Consider the following 22,620-nt stretch of genomic DNA (forward strand, 5'->3'; position numbering starts at 1 on the left):
CTATTTAGATTGCTCTTAGAACCTTTTCCCAATTTGTTTAAATCTCTTGTTTTTCAGTGTCACAAAATGGACAGATTGCTCACAACCTGGAAAAGTAAAAGTAAATGTACTGAAAAGTAATTTACTCTTTGATCTACTATTTTTAGGTTGCAATTGCATAAAGCTCCTGGAGGAGAAAGTCAATACCTTTGTATCCCCGACCTCCCTTAATTGAGTATAGTAGGGGAAAGGCAGAAGAGCCAGACTGGATAGTAAAGCGTGAGAAGGCAGTAATATATACTATATGGCATGCTTCTAACATCTTAATTTAGCTTAAATAGCTTAAAACTGAATTAAGACTTTGGGGACACCCTCAATAATATGACTACAAAGGCAAGTTGGGTCTGATTATGACAGACTTTAAAAGACAAAGGAGAGCCAGGCACTACGCTAAACTCTGAGGATAGAAAGAAAGAGAAAAATATAATCTTTTTTTCTCAAGCAGCTGATATTCTAATGAGGGAAATGACATGCAGATAACTATGTACATATAAGAGATAGAGATGTTATATGTGTGCATATAACATCAATATCTATATGGATATACTATGTAACATATAGACATTTTATATATACATGCATGTATACATAAATGTATTTATCTGTACGTGAAAATAACTGCAAAGGGAAGTGAGGGTTAGAGAGACCAGAGAAGGCCTTCTACAGAAAGTGGGTTTTGATCTGAATCTGAAACAATCCCAGGGAAACTAGGAGGTGCCCCTGCACTCCAAAAGAATCACTGGCAGCTTATAGAAGTTAAATTGGAGTGAGGGTGAGATATAAAGTAAGGAAACCATTTAACAGCTTTTTACAAACTAGAGTGGTATCTGTAAAAGCAGAGGAGATGGATTTGAGAAACTTTATAAAATTTGTTAAATTGATTGGACATGAAAAACTGGCAGATGGACATGAAGAGATAAACCCAGAAACTGGTAATAAGATACAATACTCAACAGAAACAACATGCCCCACAGTTACAAGCTGCGAAGACTGGCCAAGGTGAAGCTTAGCACTCACTATGAAACCAGCGAAATAATACCCAGCTGAGACTTATCACCAGCAGTCACCATAACACTAGGGAGTGAAAAAACACAGCCAGTAGAAATGTCCAAGTGGAAGCAGCATGATAATAATACTCCAAAAAAATCAGTGGTCCTCTGTCATTGGAGGTATATTTTTGCCCCTCCATACATGCTCCCAAAAGACACGTTTTCCTTGTGTATACCTCATGTGTGATCTCTATATGTAGCCATATTATATTGTATGGATTTGTAAGAAAGGTTAGGTTTTGAGATGGGAGAATGTTCTACTGCTACTTTTCTTGTCATGTTATTTCATTACCTGCCTTTGCTTTGAACTACTTTCTTTCCTCTGGCTGACTATAAAAACACGAACACATTGAGTAAGCTAATGAGCTGTAGTTTTGAGTGGATACAGACCCAGAGAGTAACTTGAACTCGTGGTGTCTATTCTTGGAGCCCTAAGTGTGAGGGTGTGTAAAAATATGAAGAGTTACATCTATAATTAGAATGCAGGTATTCTGACTCTCAGTTTAATGATTTTTTTTTTTGGCTCACTCAAATTACAGGATTTAGAGCTGGTAGGGAATTTTAGTTCAATCTTCTCTCATTTTATAAAGGAGAAAATGAATCCCTTCAATTAAGAAGCAGAAAAGCATTGTGATTTGCAAGATAACAGAAAAGTTATTTTCCTCACACTTCTACAAACCAAAAACCTCAGAAAAAGAAAATATATACCAACTATATAGGGTAAGTTAGGTGGCACAGTGGATAGAAAGCTAAAATTGGAGTCCGGAATACCTGAGACTTAAACTTACCTTATACACTTATTAGCTGTGTGACTCTGGGTAAATCATTTAGCCTCTCTCAACTTCAGTGTCCTCATCTGTAAAATGGAGATAATAGTCCTAACTCATAGAATTGTTGTGATCATCAAAGACAGCACGTGTAAAGTGCTTTGCAAATCTTAAGGTGCTTCACAAGTGCTGATTGTTATCATTTTTAAGTAAACCTGAACCATAAGAAAACAGAAAATCCACTTAAGTTAAAAACAAAACTGAACAAAAAGATGAAATAACATTGGCAAGTTAAAATGTTTTGAATTTTTAATAAGCATTCCCCCCCCCACAAAAAAAACCAAAACCCTTTCAATCCACTCACCAGGCAAAGTGGGCACAAATAGCATGACAAGATGCTTATAGGTCTGTTTCTGGGGTTGGGGTAGAGATCTCTGCATGGTCCTCTTATGGCAATTGTTTAGCCTAAACCACCCCTGACTCATAAACAAGAGGCAGAAAACACTGATTCTGCACAGCCACTGGAAGGAAAGGGTAAGCAACAGGGGAAAGAGGAGGTGACAAAGGCCTGAAGGAATGGATACTGAAAGTGCAGCTGGGGTTAGTCATCTCCCTCAGGAGTTTACTCTCTGTCACAAGCAGAATTAGACACCGGCTTCCTACATCACAAGGAAGCTGAGCTGTGGAAAGGGAAGGAGCCAAAGACTTAGGAGAGAAACCAGAGACAAATTGACTGGGAATATGAGGGTAAGGCTGAAAGACCAAAAGGCCAAGGGAGAAATTCTGAGTAAAAACCTAGTTCACAAGCAGATAAAACAGCATAAAATATATAAAAAAAATAAAGAAGTATAAGTAAAAGCTTCAGCTAAACCAAACCACAATGAACAAGTATATTTTGAAGAAAAATGAATCAAAGGGAAATCCTTCCAAAGAAGCACAGATTATGAGATGAAAGCAACAAATTATAGAATGACTCAAAAGAGAAACAAATCTTTAAAAAAAATTGAAATTAGGTAAAAAAAACAAAACAAAACAAAACCCCAAACCAGGATCATTAACACAGAATTTAAAACACAAATGGTAGGTATACAACTTAGAAAACATAATAGACAATTTCTCTAAAGAAGAAGCTTTAAGAGAAAAGAATAGAGGTGGAACACAAGAAATATAAAAGTAGAAGAAAATTAGGCAGAAAATTAAAGGTATTAACTTTAAAAAAGCATATGAATTCTATGTATGCCCGAGGGACTGAGCTTGAGACTGGATATTAAAAGAAAATAATAACTAACAATACTAATAGCATTTACATAGCGTATTAAGGTTTATAGAGGCAGCTAGTGGGCATGGTGAATAGGATACTAGTCCTGGAATCAGGACAGAATTCAAATCTGGCCTCAAGCACTTAGCTGTGCAACTGAGTTTTTTCAATTTTGTAAACCACAGACTGTAGGTAAGTGCTATTAACTATTATCTTTATATACAAAGTAGTCTTCAAATATTATTTTATTTTATCTCATAATAGACTTTGGAAGTAGGCACAATTATTTTTCCCATTTTTCAGAGTAGGCTAAGGTTGGGGTGGTTAAGTGTAACCTTGTAACTACGAGTTAATAAATGTCTTCATGTCTAGTCTTCTGGACTCCAGCAGGTCCAGTACTCTGTCCACTACACTATACTATACAGCTGTGTTATGAGAAAATTTAATTAACAAGATGGAAGACTAGGCATTTTCTCTGATCCCAATAACCTCTCAGACCTCTTGAAAGTAGAAATTATACACCACAGATAAAACAACTTCAATTGTTTTCATGGAGTAGGACACTCAAAATTGAAAAGAAAGTTAATTTTTAAAATACCACGAACTCTCACTGATCCCAAACTCACTCAGCAACACTACCCTACTTCTCAAGGCTACACTAACAGATCTAAGGACTCGACATAGACTACTGTCCTTCAAGAACAAAAGACCACCAAGGCCACAACCCCCCTACCAGCAGCCTGGAAGTTCTCTGAACTACAGAGAACTAAGGAACAGAGGCAGTTAACAGGACACCATGTGGAGAGTTGGAGGGGAGACCGTGTGGCACTTCATTAAGTCAGAGGGAAAGAGCACAGCATGCAGCTAGAACTAGTTCTGATCACCTTAGGTTACTTAGAGAAGAGCCCTAGGATGGTGAACCATGAATCTCTCAGGGTGGAAGAGGAGATGCTTTAATATCCAGCCCCCAAAGACACCATTAGAAAAGTTAGCATCAGAAAAATAAAAATAACAGGAGGAAAATAGACAGAAATAACCAAAGATTTCAGGAAGAAGAAAATTCAGAGACCTTGAAATGTAACCAGGTAAATCAATAGGAACATGAAATAAAAATGATTAGAACAGAATTTATGGCTCACACAACAAAAAGAATAGGTAGATGAGAAAAACTAGAATTTGCCATGACAAATCTCACCAAAGGGGAGGAGGGAGAGGAAGAGCAATATATTGGGAATACAAATATATAGAAGTGAAGGAAAATTTAGAAGAAGAGAAGCAAAAAAACAAAAACAAAAGAAAATATGAGTACTATTCAAGCAAAACTTACTGATCTCAAAGACAGAATGTGTAGAGACAATCTAAGAATTAAAGGTCTTCCAGAAAACATGACAGAATCATGATAATAATAAAAACCTTTACAACATAATGCTGAGAATAATAGAAGAGAACTACCCAGAACTTGTGACCATAGAAAATGAAATACCAATGGAAAGAATTCACAGATTACCCCTGGAAAAAACAACCTAAGGCTTCAAACTCCAAGACACATCATGGTTAAATTTAGCAATTGAATTAAAAAATAACAAGTTCTACAAGTTACCAGGAGAAAAATCTCCAAATACAAAGAAAAGGAAATTTGAATAAGGCAAGACCATTCAGCACCCACCAGAAAATGTAGACAAGAATGGAATAATTTGTTCTGAAGAGCAATGGAGCTCATAACGAAGCCCAAGGTAACCTATCTTGCAAATCTGAGTTTAAATTTAAAAAGACAAACAATCAATAATAAAGAGGTGTTTGAAACATTTTCAGAAAGAAAACCAAAACTGAAAAGATTATTTGCTTCATAAACACCTCAAACAACAGAAACGCAGGAGGAGTGAATAAATGCAGCAACCGAGGACAGCAGAAATAGCATATTGACAGTAGAGAGACTAGTAAGAAACATGTTTCTAAATGTATACAGAAGTTTGGTGAATATAAAAGTGAAAAGGTGGGCATGGGACATTGTGAATAGCACCTGGTGATTTCTTTCTCTGTGGCTGAATGAATTTTTTTTGGAACTACATTACAACATGAGAGGATACATGAAAGGGAGGAAGGGATGCAAGGGAATAGAGAGAAATGTTTGATGTGCCAGAGCATGCAATGAAGTTAACTCCTGAGGTTTCAGAAAGAAAAGAATCTAGAGACTGAAGAACAGAGAGAAGGATTATGAAGGGAATGGGGGAAGGAAGGAGACTTTGCTGTGGTGGTAAAAGGGGATTCTGCTGATGAACAATCTTATGCATGAAGAAAGATGATCTGAGAAAAGAGATGGAGACCTTGAAGTAGGTGTGGCCTGAAGTATTTGGTGCTTGAAAAGTATATTCATCTTACCTTGGGAAGTAGAGAGTTGGAACTCTTGAGGACAACTGGCATGTGAATAAGGGAAGAGCATGGACCCAGGGAAGATATTTTGAGGCAAATGAGGTTTAAAAAAAAGGTAACCAGGGTAGACCAGTGACAACCTGCATAATCAGGGACATGGTGGGGGGCGGCTCTATCATGGGACAATGTCCCCTCTGACAATGCAATGCAATAATTGGCATTATTCTGAGAGTGAGGCATGATGAAAAAGGTGAATTCACAGAGCAAGTTCTAAAATGCTCTGGCAGAAAACAACCTAGAGTGGTGAAAGTCTTGATTACAAGAAGAAAACAAAAAAAAAGAGTGAGAGAAGATAATTAGACAGGTCACAAAGCAGATAATAAGCATTTATAGTTGGCAGGAAATGGAGAGGGACAATTTAGAGAGTGAGAGAAATCATTTCAGAAAAGAAATAAAAAAAGAACTAAAAAATTAATAAACAGTACTGGTTGAAGGAAAGAAGAAGGAAGAATATAATTAAGTAACTGGGGGGTGGAGTGAGGAAGAGAAAAGAATTATGTAACTAGATAAAAACAGAATGGAAAAGGGACCTAATAAACAAAATTCCAAAGGGAAAGTGGAAACACAAGAGAGGAGGGCACTGGCTTGAAGGGAAATGAACTTGTGGGAACAGGATTACCTTAAAATATTAAGGTAAAATAATTAAAGGAACATAGTGCTTTGTTTATAACATGAAGTGGGGTGGGGGTGGAAATCATAACTTTGAAATTCCAATATTAGGGCCAAATTGAGGAAAATATAAACCTAAATCTCATAATCTTAATTGTTAACTTTAATTCAAAAAATGAAAAAGAGTGAAAGATTGGATAAGAAAACAAAACCCCACAATCTGACTTACAAGAAACACATTTAAAAATAAAGACATACACAAAATGAAACTCAGAGGATGGGGGGGAAATTACTAGTCATCAAGATAATACACAAATGCAAGAGATGCTATCATGCTATATGACAAAGTGAAAATAAACTTTCAAAAATTGAAAAGGGATAAACAAATTTTGTTATGTTATGTATTCAACATCCATTTAAAGCATTATATGTTCTAAATGCCTTAGCATCCAAAATTATAAAGGAAACATTATCTGACCCACAAGAAGTCATAGAAACACAACAGTGACAGGAGAGTAATATTTCTATCTCAATTTTAGACAAGTTTAACCGAAAGAGCGTTATAAGACCTATGACATCTTCTAAATGACACAACAAAAGAATATGCATATTTCGCAGCACCATATGGAACTTTTACAAAAGTTGACCATGCACTAGGGCACAGAGATATTGCAAACAAATGTAAAAAGACAAAAATAGTTAATATATCCTTAACTGATCATAACAGGATAAAATAATTTATTGGCTCAAGGAGTCCAAACAAAAGATATAGACTCAAACAGAGACTTAACTATGAGATCCTAAATAATGAGTGGATCAAAGAATAAATCATAAATATAATTAGTAATTATTTGAAAGAAAAAATATAATGATAAAACAGTATACCAAAATTTCTGGGATATATGTAAAGCAGTCTTTGGAGAAGCATAGAAAGGTCTCCATGAACTGACGCAGAGCCAAGAGAACAATATGTTCAGCAACTACAGCAATGTAAATAGAAAGAACAACTACACAGCCAAAAAATGAAAAGAAAATGTAACAGATTTGTAAAGATTCAAGCAGGATTTGAATGAAGAGACATGAGACTACTCTAACCCACCTCTTCATCAGGTGGGAGGTCCACAGGTATTACACATATTTTCAGATTTTTTTCAATGTACTTATAAGTTGTAATGGCTTCTCTCTAAAAAGTACTATCTGTCGTGTGGGCTTGCTCTCTCAGAGAGGCAAAGGGAGATGGAGGTGTAGCTGAGACAACTATGATGATAGAAAATATCAATAAAATCAGTTCAAAAATTTTAATATACACTCAAAAAACAAATTATATAACAGAAGTTTCTGATTTCATATTTACTCCTTTTTTTCTTTGTAGGAAAGATTGTGTGTGATAATTGCTCAGTTCATAATAAAAAGAAAATAAATATAGAAGAAAGAAAAAAGAAATAAAGATATCATATGTCTTGCAGAAGAACATGATACATCAGAAAACCTGAACACCAAGTTAGAGAAAGTCATCACCAGATCACCAGCAGATTTTGGATAGACATGGATCAAATCCTTGAAACTTCAAATCATGTAATGGTCATATTTACAAATTTAATATCAAACAAATATATTTTCTGGCATCTAGGAGAAAAGCCTTCAAATATTACAGATTACTCAGAATCATTAAACATTAACAAAAAAGACAATGGAATGCTATAGTCAAAAACAAAAACTCAAAAAAGCTTGAGTTCCATCTGAAATAACGTATCTTACTATGATGACCCTAATTGTTAATTCAAGAGTATGGATTTTCAGCAAAAACAACCATTTGAGACATTCCCACAATAAAATTGCAGAATATTCAGCTTGTGAATACCCTAAAACAAATGAAGCACAAGAGAAATAAGAACCTTAATCTAGAAAATACTAAATAATGAAATTAATTACACTGTGTTTATAGGTTACTGTTTAAAAAATGAATTTATGGTTTCAAAAAAAGCATAAACTTTCATCACTTTTTTTGGTCTTTTATATTTCTCTTAATTTTCTACATATCTTGGCTATCACTTATGAGGGATATTTAATACAGAGATTTCTTTCACCCATCAACTTTGTTCCCTTCATATCCTGGATGCATTCATTTTGTTTATGCAAAAGTTTTTTGATTTATGTAATAAAAACAGTGTTTTCTATTTTGAAATTGCCATTGTCCCTTGTTTTTTAATGAATCCACCCTCTACCCAGAGCTGTGAGTGACCTCTTTCTCTTTTAATTGGGAGAATTTTTAACAAAATAAGGGAAAGAGAAGATCACAAAATATTAAATAATTTTGAAATGATAATAAATGAAAATTTAAAACTTTTACTTGGATAAAATGCAGCAGGGATAGAAGAGAAACTTAACTGTTGTTTTAAAAAAATCTTATCATCAAATAGCTCTGATAATGGTTAGATAGATATATAAAGAAATTACATAAGGAAGAATCCAATAAAATGTTTTAAAAGACATCCTTTGACTCGGAGATACAACTGTTAGGTATATTTTGACCAAAGAGACCAAAATAAGAAGAAAAAAGGTGCCATGAATATCAGTCTATTCACAGTGGTATTTTTTTATGGTAGCAAGGAATTAGAAACAAATCAGTTAAACTGTGATTGGGGTATGGCTAAAAAAATGCAACCTACCTCACATCTGCCCTATGGAATCTCTGACTTCCTTCAAAACTTTATTCAAGTGCTATCTGATAGGTGAGGTCTTTCCTAAATTCCCTCCAAAGTTGTAAAATTACTTTTCATAAATAGCTAGGTGGCATAATGGGCAGCAATCTGGATTCGGAGTCAGGCAGAACTGAAATTGAATCCTGCCTGAAATTGAATCCTGCCTCACATACTTACTAGCTGTGTGACCGTGAATAAATCTACGTAACTTCAGTTTTCCTGTGTCCTCATCTGTAAAACATAGCACCTACCTCTCTGAGTTGCTGTGAAGATGAAATAAAATACACCTGTAAAGTACTTTGCAAGCCTTAAAGCACCATATAAATGCTTTTATTTTGGTTGGTGCTGTTTGCTTAATATATAATTTTGTATTTATCTATGAAAATCTGTATACACTGTTTTTTCTCTTTCTGGTAGACATGTAAGGTTTTTGAGAGCAAAAAATTTCCTTCCATCTTTTCTATTAAGGCTATAGAAATCTCTATCACAGTATCCTTCATGTCCACAGTAAATACGTATTAAACATTCTTTAGTTCTCCTGAAGGTCACTGACGCAAAGGAAAAACAATTCTTCAGAGAACTGAAGGTGAAGAAATGATGGAATGGAGGTGCAAAAAGAGGCATATCATTCCAGACATAGCTAATATATTGATTTGTTTTATTAAACTGTCTAGCTTTGTTACAAGGGAGTGCTCTATTACAGAAAGAGAGTGGTGGCAGCAGGATCAGGAGTCTTTGGAAAGTGACAGAAAAAAGATTAACATTGAGGGAGTAGAGCCAAGATACTGGAGAAAAGGCAGGGACTTGCCTAAACTATCTCCCTAACCCCTCCAAATACCTTTAAAAAATGACTCTAAACAAATTCAGAAGCAGCAGAACCCATAAAAAGACAGAAGGAAAAAAATTCCCAGCCCAAGACAACTTGGAGGGTTGACTGGAAAGGTCTATTGTACCAGGGTGAGAGAGGAGCATAGTCCAGAATAGGTTGCATGAGCATACAGAGGCCCCCAGCAAATCAAGAACAGGCCTCAGGCCACTAAATTACTGGCAGCAGTGGTGGTTTCCAGACCTCTCAGCCCACAGACACAAATGCAACTTAGAAGGTCAGAAGAAAAGGTCTGTCCCACTTGGGTGAGAGTGAAGCACAGTCCAGTGCAAGCACAGCCCTGGCCCCAGCAAACCAGAAGCACGCCTTAGGAATCAATAGCAGCAGCAGTACTGGCTGCTTCTGGAGTTCTCAGCCCACAGACGGTAATGGAGTTGAATAAGTGGTCAGAAGGAAAATACAGGAGTCTTTTTGCTAGCACTGAAGCATTTCTCTGTTGCTTTGTCCATACTTAGATCTGGTTGGCAGTCCCAAGGTGAGGAGGAGCCCTAACATAGCAGAGCTTGTGACCAGAGAGGAAGGGGGATCTCCTCACAATTCCAGGGCAGAAAGTAGTGCTTGTGGTTACTCAAAGACCAGAACACAGGCCAGGAGAGTAGTAAACACCTCTCCTTAGATCACACAACCTTGGAAGAACTGAAAACTTATAGGTGCCTAGAAGTATCACTAAAAATAGCTGAACAAAACTCTCAAAACTTGGGACAAGGCACCCTCCACTGGAAGCAGAGCTGTACTTTAACAAAGACTTAAAAGTCAAGTAATAGGCTGACAAAATGAGCAAACAACAGAAAAAAAAAACTCTGACTATAGAAAACTACTGGGGAATGAAGGCAAGATGGTAGAATAAAAACAAGGACTTGCTTGAGTGCTCCTCTAAACTTCTCCAAATACCTGTAAAAATTGACTAAAAATTTATGGAGCAGCAGAACCCACAAAATGAGAGTGAAACAAATTTCCAGCCCAAGATAGTCTGGTACATAGACAGGAAAGGTCTGTCGCACCAGTCTGAGAGAAGAACTCAGTCAAGCAGGGGCCATGATACCGATGGTACAGATGGGGTCCTACCAAACCTGGAGCAGACCTCAGGGGACTGAATCACTATCAGTGGTGGCAGTTTCTAGACTTCTCAACCGAAAAATGCCAAAGATAACTTAGAAAGTCAGTAGGTAATGTCCTGTGGGACCTGGGTGACAGAGGAGCACAGTCTGGTCCCAGCCCCATGGCAGCAGTGGTGGCAATGGCAATGTCTGCTTCTAGAGCTTTCAGCAAACAGATGCTGCAGGGATCAAGAAGATGATCAGAAGAGAATTGTAGGGATCTCTTTTCTGGAGCTAAGGCAGGATTCTCTAGCTTTACCTGTGCTTTGATCTGGATCACAGTCCTGGGTGGAGGTCCTGGGACAAGGAGAAGCACTGGCATGGTGGGGCTTGTGGCAGAGATGGAGAAGGAAGTCTCCTCACAATTCCAGAGCAGAAGAGTGCTTGTAGTCACAGACTAGGAGAGAAGTAAACACTTCTCGTTTGATCATACAATCTTGGAAGAACTGAAAATTTACAGGTGCCTGGAAATATCTCCAAAAACAGCTGCACAAAACTCCTGAAGCTTGAGACAGTACACTCTTCACACTAGAAGCAAAATCCTACCTTAAGAAAGACCTAAAAAGTCAAGCAATTGGCTGGGAAAATGAGCAAACAGCAGGATAAAAATCAGACTATAAAATCTTACTTTGGTGACAAGAAAAATCAAAACGTACAACAGAAGAAGACAACAAAGTCAAAGCTCCAAGAAAATTATAAATTGGTGTCAGGTCATGGAAGAGTTCAAAAAGGATTTTGGAAATCAAGTAAGAGAAGTAGAGGGAAAATTGGGAAGAGAAATGGAAATGACACAAGGAATTCATGAAAAATGAGTCAACCAGCTTGCCAAAGGAGACCCAAAAATTACTGAATAACATCTTTAAAAATAGATTCATCCAAATGGCAAAAGAGGTTCAAAAATCCAAAGAGAAGAAGAATGTCTTACAAAGCAGAACAGGCCAAATGGAAAAGGAGGTCAAAAAGCTAACTAAAGAAGATAATTCCTTAAAAATTAGAATGGAACAAATGGAAGCTAATGATTTTAAGAAATCAAGAAATAATAAAACAAAAACCAAAAGAATGAAAAAATAAAAGACAATGTGAAACATCTCATTAGAAAAACAACTGACCTAGAAAATAGATCTAGGAGAGACTATTTAAAAATTACTGGGTTACCTGAAAGCCATCATCAAAAAAAGCTTAGAAATCCTCTTTCAAGAAATTATCAGGGAAAACTGCCTTGATATTCTAAAATCAGAGGGTAAAATAGAAATCAAAAGAATCTGCTGATCACCTCTTGAAAGAGGTCCCAAAAGGAAAGCTGCCAGGAATATCGTGCCAAATTCCAGAGTTCCTAGGTCAAGGAGAAAATGTTGCAAGAAGCCAGAAAGAAACAATTGAAGTTTCATGAAATCACAGTTAGAATAGCAAGATCTAGCAGCTTCTATCTTAAGGCATTAGAGGACTTGGAATATGATATTCCAGAGGTCAAAGAAGCTAGGATTAAAACCAAGAATCACCCACCCAGAAAAATTGAGCATAATCCTTCAGGGAAAAAATGGACATTCAATGAAACAGAGGGCTTTCAAGCATTCTTGATGAAAAGATCAGAGCTGAATAGAAAATTTGACTTTCAAATATGAGAATAAAGAGAAGCATGAAAAGGTAAACAGGAAAGAGAAATCATAAAGGACTTATCAAACTTGAACTGTTTACATTCCTACATGGAAATATCACATTTGTAACACTTGATATCTTTCTCAGTATTAGAGTAGTTAAATGGAATGTGTGTGTGTGTGTATGTGTGTGTGTGTGTGTGTATATATATATATATTATATATATATATATGAGAGAGAGAGAGAGAGAGAGCGCACAGGTGTCAGGTGAATATGACGTGGTGCTATCTAAAAATAAATTTAAGGATTAAGAGAGAGGAATGTACTGGAATAAAGATAAAGGGAGAAGTAGAATGGGGCAAGCTATCTCACATTTTAAAAAGTCAAGAAGAAGCTTATACAGTGGAGGGAAAGAGGAGGGAGGTGAGGGGAAGTGAGTGAACCTAACTCTAATCAGAACTGACTCAAAGAGGGAATAACATACACATGCAATTGGGTATAGAAATCTATCTTACCCTACAGGAAACTAGGAGGGGAAGGGGATAAGAGAAGGGTGATAGAAAGGAGCGCAGATTGAGGGAGTGGGTAATCAGAAGTAAAGCACTTTGAAGGAGGGAAAGGGTGAAAGGAGAGAAGGAATAGGAAGAAGGGAAATACATTTAAAAATGGTAACTGAAAAAATTTTTGAAGCAACTTTTCCTGATTAAGGCCTCTTTTCTCAAACTTATAGAGAAATTAATCAAATTTATAAAAATAAAAACCATTGCCCAACTGATAAATGATCAAAAGATATGATCAGTTTTCAGATGAAGCAATTAAAGTTATCTATAGCCATATGAAAAAAAAATACTCTCACTACTGACTGGAGAAATGTAAATTAAAACAATTCTAAGGTTTCATACCTATTAGATTAACTAATAGGGCAGAAAAGATAAATGACAAGTATTGGAGCATTCATGATAAAAATGAAACATTAATGCTCCATTAATTAAGTTTGTGAACTGATTTAACCATTCTGTAGAGCGATTTGGAACTATGCCCAAAGTGTTATAAAACAAGGCAACAATCCAGGACAGTTCTGAAGGACTTATGATGAAAAATTCTGTGCATTCCCAGAGAAAGTACTGATGATGTCTGAAAACAGACTGAAGCATATTTTTTAAATTTCTTTATTTTTCTTGAGTTTTTTATCTATGTTTTCTTTTACAATATGACTGTTTTGGATATGTTTTCCATGACTACACATATATAACCTACATAAAATTGCTTGCCTTTTCAATGGGATGGAGTGAGGAGGAAGGAAGGGAGAGAATTTGTAACTCAAAGTTTTAAAAACAAATGTTAAAAATATTTTTACATGTAACTGGGGAAAAATAAACACTAAATGACATAAAAACATGGCAGTAATATTAGATTGTATTCACATTTTATTTTAAAAAAGAAAGTGACAGCAACAGAAAATAGACAAAAATAGCAATGGAAAATTATCAGCTAAAGACCATGTAACTAAAAGGCAATTTAAAAAAGGAATTTTTTGTTTGCTTGGAAAACTTCTCTACTTTAAAAATTGAGGACAAGGAAATTTATTCAATATATTTAACAAATAATAAAAATATATTACTTTAGTTTAACATCATAGCCAGGTTGGAGTAAAGAGGGATAAGGCTAAAGATTGTGAAGCAAGACAGAGACATAAAGGTCTAAATTTTTGTGAAACATATGAAAAATACACTAAAAGATAAAAATCAAAAGTCAAATGAAAATAGAAAGATATAGCAAATAACACAAAACACACTTTAGTTTTATATACTATTTAAATAAGAAGAGTATGAGAGGTAGCAGGTGAAGGGAAAAGGAAATAGAGAAGAAGGGAAAAAAGAGAGTCAGACTGAGGGTCAAAGAAAGTCTAAGGAAATTCAGAGAGAGAAAGAATTGCAAAGATACATAAAGACTTAGATCAGCTTTTATGGAATAGCATCATCTTATGAGGATTGGGATTTGACATTAAAAAAGTACTTAATGCCACAGTATGTATTGGTCAACTAAGGGTATAAATAAGGGTATTATCCCTTGGTACTTTCCAACCTCGTCAGGCAAAATTAAAATTTCAGTTCCATTTGAACTGTGGGTCAAAGATTTTCTAATCCTATGAGTCACAATCAAGGAACAGATTTTAGATTTGGTAAGAGGAAGAAAAGAGAAAGGGATTTCTTAAGGAGTCAAATGGAAAAGGAGTTGGACCAGAACAGGTCTCAATTTAGGGAATTAGAGAAAAGGACCCAAGACTAAGAAATGTATGTTTAATAGATCTGGTTTGGGGAGAGTTTATCTTCCAGGAGGTTTGAGGTTACCTAATTACTTGAGTTTTCTATATTTTCCCAAGGGCCTTCATAACATATGTGAATATCTTTGGATTTGGGGCTTTCAAGATAAAGGGGGATTGACAATCATGGGAAAAATTTCTTTCCATGACTTCCTCTGCTCCCTGTGAAGAAATTTCTAGTTCCACTATCAGAGAAGTTAATGCTTAAGCAGAGCAGTGAACAACTTTCTGTACTGAAGAGTCATTGATAGGCATTTCAGAGTGACTAAGGACAGGATTCAGGTTCCTGACAGTGTTAAAATGATAAATAAGAATTAATTCAAATCTACCCCCATGCTGTTGCCATAGTACTCAGGAGAGCTTAAGGCACCGGAAATTTCTGTTTAATCTGCTATGAACAACAGAATCCACTGAGAGTGAACCTCTAAGAGACAGAGGAGTGTTCTGATATGGCTGTTGCTTCTTAGATATAAGTAACTAGGCTTATTTTTTTAACCACCTTTTTATCAATTCAAATGAAACAATTTAGTAAGAGAGTGCTTTTGACTGGCAATTGGAAAGGAAGAAAACATTGCTAGGGAATGGGGACATGTGTGATTTGATTGGTGGCTGCACTGGCTAAGTTCATGTGTATACACACACACACACACACACACTCACACACACACACACACACATACACACACACACACCTTTAGATTTCACACACCTATATTAATCCACAGAGCTAATAGGTAAGTGATGAAACAAACTGCCTTGAGGTAGCTGGTGGAGAAGAACAAGTAGTTTAGTTAATATCCACAGTGGCTCACTAGTATTGGCCACAAATGTAAGCATTATCTACTAAAATGTCAAGGCTGAATCCTAAGTATGATGTGTACCTCCAATAAATAAATATGATTATGGTTGTATGGATATTTCACTAGTCTTGTGAAATCTAGAAAAAAATAAAAGATCCATTAATCTTTAGAAGGATGGAATCTAGTAAGATGTAAACACTTCAAGGCAGGATTTTTCTCTCTCTCCCTCTCAGTTCCTTCCTTCCTCTCTCCCTCCCCCCGCCCCTTGCCTTTGAATCCATAGCATCTATATTCATTTAATATGAGTCTAGCAGATGTTCAAGCTTTGAGAACTGCAGTGTGGTATAATGGAAAGAGCACTGGACAAGACTAGGAGTTAGTGGCCTGGGTCCCACCTTTGTCATTTATTAGTCTTTCTAATCTTAGTTGATACATCCGGGAGGATTAGATTAGATGATCTCTAAGATTATTTGTAGCTCTGGCAGTCTGTGATTCTAATTCTATGATATTGTGACTCTGAAAGAAAGATGAATTATTTCCCTCTAATGGCCATGATAGTTTCCAATGGTCCTAAGTGAGAAGGACTATGGCAGAGTCGATAAAGTATAAGGCTGAGAGGAATAAAAACTTCCCTGAACCTGTTTCCTTATCATTAAAATGGTCATGACAATAGCTTTGTCATTGTTTGTCATGATTACACAAGGTTATGAAGTTCAAGTGACATAATGGATGTCAAGCACAAAGTGTGAAGTGCTATATAAATATAATTCAAAGCTGGTCTCAGAGTCAGGAAAACCTAGCTTTTGATTCCACCTCTGGCATATTCTAGCCGTTTGATCCTAGGTGAGTCATTTAACTTCTCACTGCCTTCAGCCAATGATGTTATGAGTGCAAGTTACAGAACTGGTGCTTGTCCGCATTGGAAGAAAATCTTTTCCCCAGAACTTCCCTATATAAAAGAAATTGTAGCACCAGTCAAAAAATAACAAAACCAAAACCAAATTATTATAAGGAACAGAGGATATGTGATTTATCTATAAATGTACATGTCCTACATATGGAATCCTATGTACATGAGTACATATATGTATATATGCATATATTAATCCTCAAAATGAACTAGAGGAATTACATAACATTTGGAAATGAAAAAATAAAATATATTGATATATAGAAAATGCTTTTTGGCCATTTTTCTCCCTTTGTGTACAATTCAAATCCTGATTTCCTGATTCTCAAGATAGTACTCTTTCTACTAAATCCTACTGTCAGTACGTGTCTTTTATGAGACATCTTCATGAGTTTTAGCAAACTGTCTCAACTCTGTTAGTTATGTTTCTAATTATTATGCATACCCTTCCCGACCGGAAATTGGCACCAAGGATCTTCCTCTCTTTTATTCAGGTTCCATTTATTAGTTGCCTATGGTGCTACATTTCCATGAAATTTGAACATCTGTGTCACGGTGAAGTTGGTGAAGTTTGTCGTTGCCCTCAGCTTCACTTTTCTGTGTTTCTACTTACTCACTTGTTCTCTCTCTCTTCTTTCCCTTCATTTCAGGAGTCCAGAGTAATCCTGCAGTCTAAGACTTTCTCTTCAACTACACAATTATCTATCTGATAGGTCACTTATATTTCTTTCTTATAATTTAATGTGAAAACATTTTCTTGTGATACCACATAGCAAAGGTACATTGAGATTTTTTAAAAGTCAATATGGCCTAATGGGTAGAGAACCAATACCGGAATAAGGAAGACCCAAATCCAAGTCCTCCTTCAGTTATTTACTAGTTTTGTGACTATGAGCTATTTGATCTCTCAGTGTCCCCAGGCAACTCTGTAAGTTAAAAAGGAGTTGATCTGCATCTGTCCTTTGGGAAGTCCTTACACAGAAAAAAAAACACTCAGAACAAAATAAACAAACAAAAAGCAAAACAAGGCAATGAATATTGAATATGAATATTGAATATGAATATTGAATATGAATATTCAAGGCAATGAATATTGAATATGAATATTGAATATGAATATTCAAGGCAATGAATATTGAATTTAGGAAGAGGGAAAGATTTTTCTTTTCTTTTTTTAAAATGTTATTTATTTTTTTCTGTATTTAAAAAATAAAACAAGCATTTTCATAACATAGAATAGAAAAAAAGATGATTGTTCGTGAAACTGCATATCTGTTACGTACAACTTGCTGTTATTTTTAATATATAATAGGCACTGTGTAACTTTTTTTTCCTTTTTTACTTCTTGCTTTGCCCCAACCTAGAGATGGCTACCATTAGACACAAATATTTATACAGAAAGATTTTTGTCCAAAGAGGGTTTTGTTCAGAGCATATAACATTCAAGCTTTAAGAGATGATAAAGATTGCCTTATTCCAATCTCTTCATTTTAAAAATGATCTCCCAGTGGGGCAGCTAAGGGGGTGCAATCTATGGAGTGCCAAGTCTTCAGTCAGGAAGACCCACCTTCCTGAGATTAAATTAGGTCTCAGATACTTACTAGCTGTGTGATTCTGAGTAAATTACTTATCCTACTTAGCCTCAGTTTCCTCATCTGTAGAATGAGCTGGAGAAAGAAATGGCAAACCACTCCAGTATCTTTGCCAAGAAAACCCCAAATGAGGTCACAAAGAGTTGGACACAACTGAAAAAGTCACTTAACTTCGCTGTGCTCCACACAAACTCTTTAAAACTATAAATTACAGAGCAGAAGGTAATTTAGGAGGTCATTCTCCTTTTTTGCACAAATAAAGTTTCTTTGTCAGGAATTTCTTATACCTGTGAGATCACAGAAACCACAAAATAATAAAAACAAAAGCAAGAAAAGAAAACGAATCAAAAAAACGGGACTAAAGTCATACAGACAATTAGCAACTAGTCAAAAGTTATAAAAACAATAAGCTACATTTTAAGAGTGCCTGGGGTTGGTGGTGGAATGAACAGGAGATGATTTTTAATTCTGCCCCCCCCCCCCAGACATGAGTTCCTTGGTAACCTCAAAGTGGATACGCTGTGAACTGCCATCCTTAAGCTGTGGGGGGACATTTTTTGAGGGGCAAAGGAAGCCAACTATATCACGTGCTTCTTATAACTAGAGCTCATCTTACTCAAGAAAAATTTTCATGGCTAGCTCTTTTAACACCTCTGTATCCCTTCTTTCCCACTATTTTCCCTGCTTGTGCACAGATAGAATCTTTCCCATTTTCCCATCTCTTATGCCTACCTTTCCTCTTAACCAAGATACTCAGATGCCAAAGACTCAGACTCCTCTTCACTATATTCTCTTTCTTCCTACGTCACTGTTCTCAGTCTGGGTCTACATTCATTAAGGTTACCATACACAGCTTCATGGCCCAGGGACACCCAAAACTTTTGGGTTTGAGCTGCCAAGTGAACAGCTAGATATAGTATTCAATTTCCAACCAGTGTCTCCATCCCTGCTCCAAGTCATGATAGGGACATCTAAGGGAATATTATAGGAAACATCCCCTGGGCCTTAGTGGCAGGCAGTAGGATTAGGGAATCAGATTGAGGATCTCTGTATGAGTATCATATTCTATGTTTGTTCATGAGATTAGGATTAAAGTGTATGGAATACGAAAGGAAATTTTCAACATTGATGCCAGTCACAGATACAGGAAAACTAACAAAAAGAGAGAAACTATAAAAATGCGGTTTATATACAACTAATATTAATTACAGCTATTTTTATAAACTGCTTATCTTGCATTAACTGTTATGCAGCATGATAATTTAACTTACAAAATTATTGTGAGTGAAACCCATTTATTTTATGTGCTATTACTTTTTTATAATTTTCATGAAATCAGAACGTTAGAGCTAGAAAGGGACATAAGAGAACATTTAATACATCCCTCACTGTACAAGTGAGAAAATAGATCCAGAGAAGTTAAATCATTTGTCCAAATTTACATATATAGTATTATTTGACTACTACTATAGTATTCTAGACTACATCCTATGTTTAGCCTTCATCGTTTATTGTTTAGGTAGTCTTGTCATTTGTTCATAACTGGGAAAATTTTTTAAAGGGATATTAGCTGTTCAACATTTGGCACATCAAATTTCACTTATAGTTATTCATATCAATCCCTTTGAAATGTCACAATGATTATTAACAAAATTTAGTTTCTCTAAAAAGAAATACTCTCCATAAATTAAAGAATTTCAGTCTCTTTTGCAAATAACAAAGCAAAATCAAGTAATGAAACTGGAATAGCCATATAAGATTAAATATTGTCTCTAAGAGGCCAAAATTTGATAAAGGCCAACCCTTACTTGTTTGTCACAAGCTACAATAGACTTTTTGTAGAAAGAGCCCCCCTTTCAGAACAACTCAAGGATGCAGGAGCTGCTTATATATCTCTCTATATAAGTGTATCTAAGCACAAGAATTACATTACTTCCTAATTTATCATCATGTTTTCTTAAGGTTTCTAATGACATCTTTCTTACATTTTCTTAGCATATTGCCAGCCTCCATGTGTGTCTCTGATTGCCAGGCTGAATGTTTCTAGACTCAAGGTTGTGATGTAATCACATTTGCTTATGTCTTTATTTTCATATCTTTCTCCTCAAACCAACCTTCCTGTCTGCCATGAGACACTGTCTTAGCAGATGAAATATGAAGTGAGTATGCTAAGTAAGGTCTTTGGTATGAAATATCCCTGTGATCAAAGACTCCAAAGCATTACCACGGATACCAGTATAATCAACCTCAAATTCATGAGATATAGTGGGAAATAATATTAGCAAAAAAAGATGAGCCCATAAATCCACCACGATGGGCCACATGAATTGTGGAAGAATTTAATGTGCTCACTACCCCCTTGAAATTTACTGTAAGGAAAGATTCATTTGACAAGTATGTTTTGCAAGTGTATTATCAAGAACATCACAAAATCCTTTTACAGGCAAACCAGGCAAAAATTCATTTTAAAAACAGCCATGGCTCACATGAAAAGAATGTGGCTGCCCTCAAAACAAGGTTGCACCCTCTCTTCTTCAGAAAGGTGGCAGTATTGCTTCACAATTCTTGATAGAAATCTATTCATCACACTTCACCAAACAGAGAAATGGCTTGATCAACTGCAGTGTTAAGATCTCAAGGGACAGACACACACACACACACACACACACACACACACACACACACACGAATCTTCTTGGAGTTGTGGTTTCCATTTACATTCTGGAGTTTTGATAACATTGCTAATGTTGTAGCTGCTGAAGTCTATTTCTGGTAAACACCTCACTCCCATCATCATTCTTACAAACCTCAGGTGTCGTGATAAAAAATAAAATGAAGCAACAAGAATTAAAAGAGGCATTTTGGAAAACTTCGGGTTAGAAATAGGAAAACTCTCTAGGGTTCTTCTGAATAAAAGTTTTGGCAAATTTGCATATTGTCCTAAGGTATAGAATCCTAAAGTAAAACATCACACAATAGTAATTCCCCCGCTATTGAATTGCATAGCCCATTGAATCATAGCAGTTTTATGTGTAAAGTTAATTAGGAAGGATTTAGAGGAAAAATGTGCACAGGTGTATATGAATACTCACTTGCTGGACTTTATCTGTAGGAATTTGAATAAAGACTTTCTGTTGAGGAGGGGTTGGCCCTTTCAGGTCCCTTCACTCACCTTCGCTCAGAGAGAATGATCTTTCAGAAGTTTCTCTGCTCTCCACTAACACAGAAGATTTGGGATAGATTCTCAGTTTATAAATATCAGATGGTTGTGGAGGAACTGTGGCACTGGGTCTTTTTTCTGCAGTGATGTCATTTTAAATAAATTTGCTATTTTTACTTCCCCCAAGTGACTTTTCTTTTTTGGAAATGCGTTTATGTGAATTAGTTGTGTCCCAACTGATCTCTAGGTTCTAATATACTAGTACCTGGTTGGTCTTCTCAGGAATTATAACCTAACATACCAAAAAGCACAAACTGGAGATTTCTTAATTGTTCCTTTCAGAACTTACTCCTTCATATATATGACCCAATTTATGGGGTATGAAAAGAAATGAAAATTAATAGGAGTTATTATAATCCAAACACGAAACACAGATGAACTAAAAGCAAAGAAATTAGATTCATACAATTATCTCCCAATTTAAATGCAAGCCTGCCCCCAGAATATTGGGAAGGGGGACAGAACTGTGGCAGTATTAGCAATCTGTTATCATTTGCCTTGTTTGGGGCTTCAAATACATTTAATAAAAAAGCAAATAAGACTTGCAGAAGAAGAAAGTGTAATGAGCCCTACCTGATCTGAACTTGTTCCGAATCAACAAAGAATGCTCAGACCCCAGGAGTGTCATGGTGATTCTCAGCAAGCAGTCCTGTGCCAGAAACCCCACCCTGATTTCAACCAGGAGGCAAAATGACCACAGCTAATAATTCAGAATTCATCCGATGTTTGTTGTGCTTTCCTGGGGACTTGTCTTGCAGCAGCCAGTACCTCAAATCAGTTTGGATGCAACGCACACTGACACTAACAGAAAACTAACTGCTCACCCTCGCTGTGCAGAGCTAATTACTCAGCCAGAAGGATCCTCCTCCTACTCAGAGGTTACTATGATCATGGTAGGCTTTCTTGGCTGATGTCATAGCCTACCAAGGATCGGAGAGTATTGCTAACAAGTTTTTTAGTAAAGTCTCAAGTTTGATATCTGATACCCACTACTACTGATAGGAGCTCAGCCAATCAGAAGCTTATTGCTTGGACCTGGAATTTGGAGCCGCCAAGAGAATATCAGCACAGCTGGTTTAACTCTTTGTAGCATGCTGAGCTGTCCCAGAGACTGCAAATATGAATTGGGGCAGGCAGGGGAAGGAACAACAATGTGTCTTTAGGAAACTGGAGGCAGTAATCCTTCCGTACAGAGCAAATTTAAGAAATTAAGAATTACAATGTTGTTAGGCTTTCCAAGTGTGATCTGTGTTCATGGAATAAGACGTGACCTTTCAGGGACTAGGAATTTGTAAAAATAAGCCAAGGATTTCCTAGCCCATGTTCTGACCTTGGAGTGAGA

The 22,620-nt window shown here is 36.2% G+C and overlaps 1 protein-coding gene across 18 annotated transcripts in view; it reads right to left on the reverse strand.

Annotated features, from left to right (window-relative positions):
- MYOCD (myocardin) overlaps positions 1-22,218 on the reverse strand; it is a 167,189-nt gene extending 144,971 nt beyond the window's left edge. For 7 of the 18 annotated variants that reach the window (XM_072645042.1, XM_072645050.1, XM_072645039.1 and 4 more), the window contains exons 1-2: positions 21,852-22,217; positions 1,877-1,944 (exon numbers count right to left, since the gene is read on the reverse strand). Coding sequence is in view for 6 of the 18 variants with exons in the window: in XM_072645054.1 (XP_072501155.1) it covers positions 21,852-21,906 (55 nt within the window). In the remaining 12 variants the exon portion in view is untranslated. Of the gene's footprint in view, positions 1-1,876; positions 1,945-21,150 lie in introns of all 18 variants that reach the window. The other 11 variants (XM_072645036.1, XM_072645034.1, XM_072645044.1 and 8 more) reach the window with 5 other exon arrangements.
- Between the last annotated feature and the right edge of the window lie 402 nt (positions 22,219-22,620).

The sequence above is a fragment of the Notamacropus eugenii genome, chromosome 2 (genome assembly GCF_028372415.1).
Source record: "Notamacropus eugenii isolate mMacEug1 chromosome 2, mMacEug1.pri_v2, whole genome shotgun sequence".
Lineage (NCBI taxonomy): Eukaryota > Metazoa > Chordata > Mammalia > Diprotodontia > Macropodidae > Notamacropus > Notamacropus eugenii.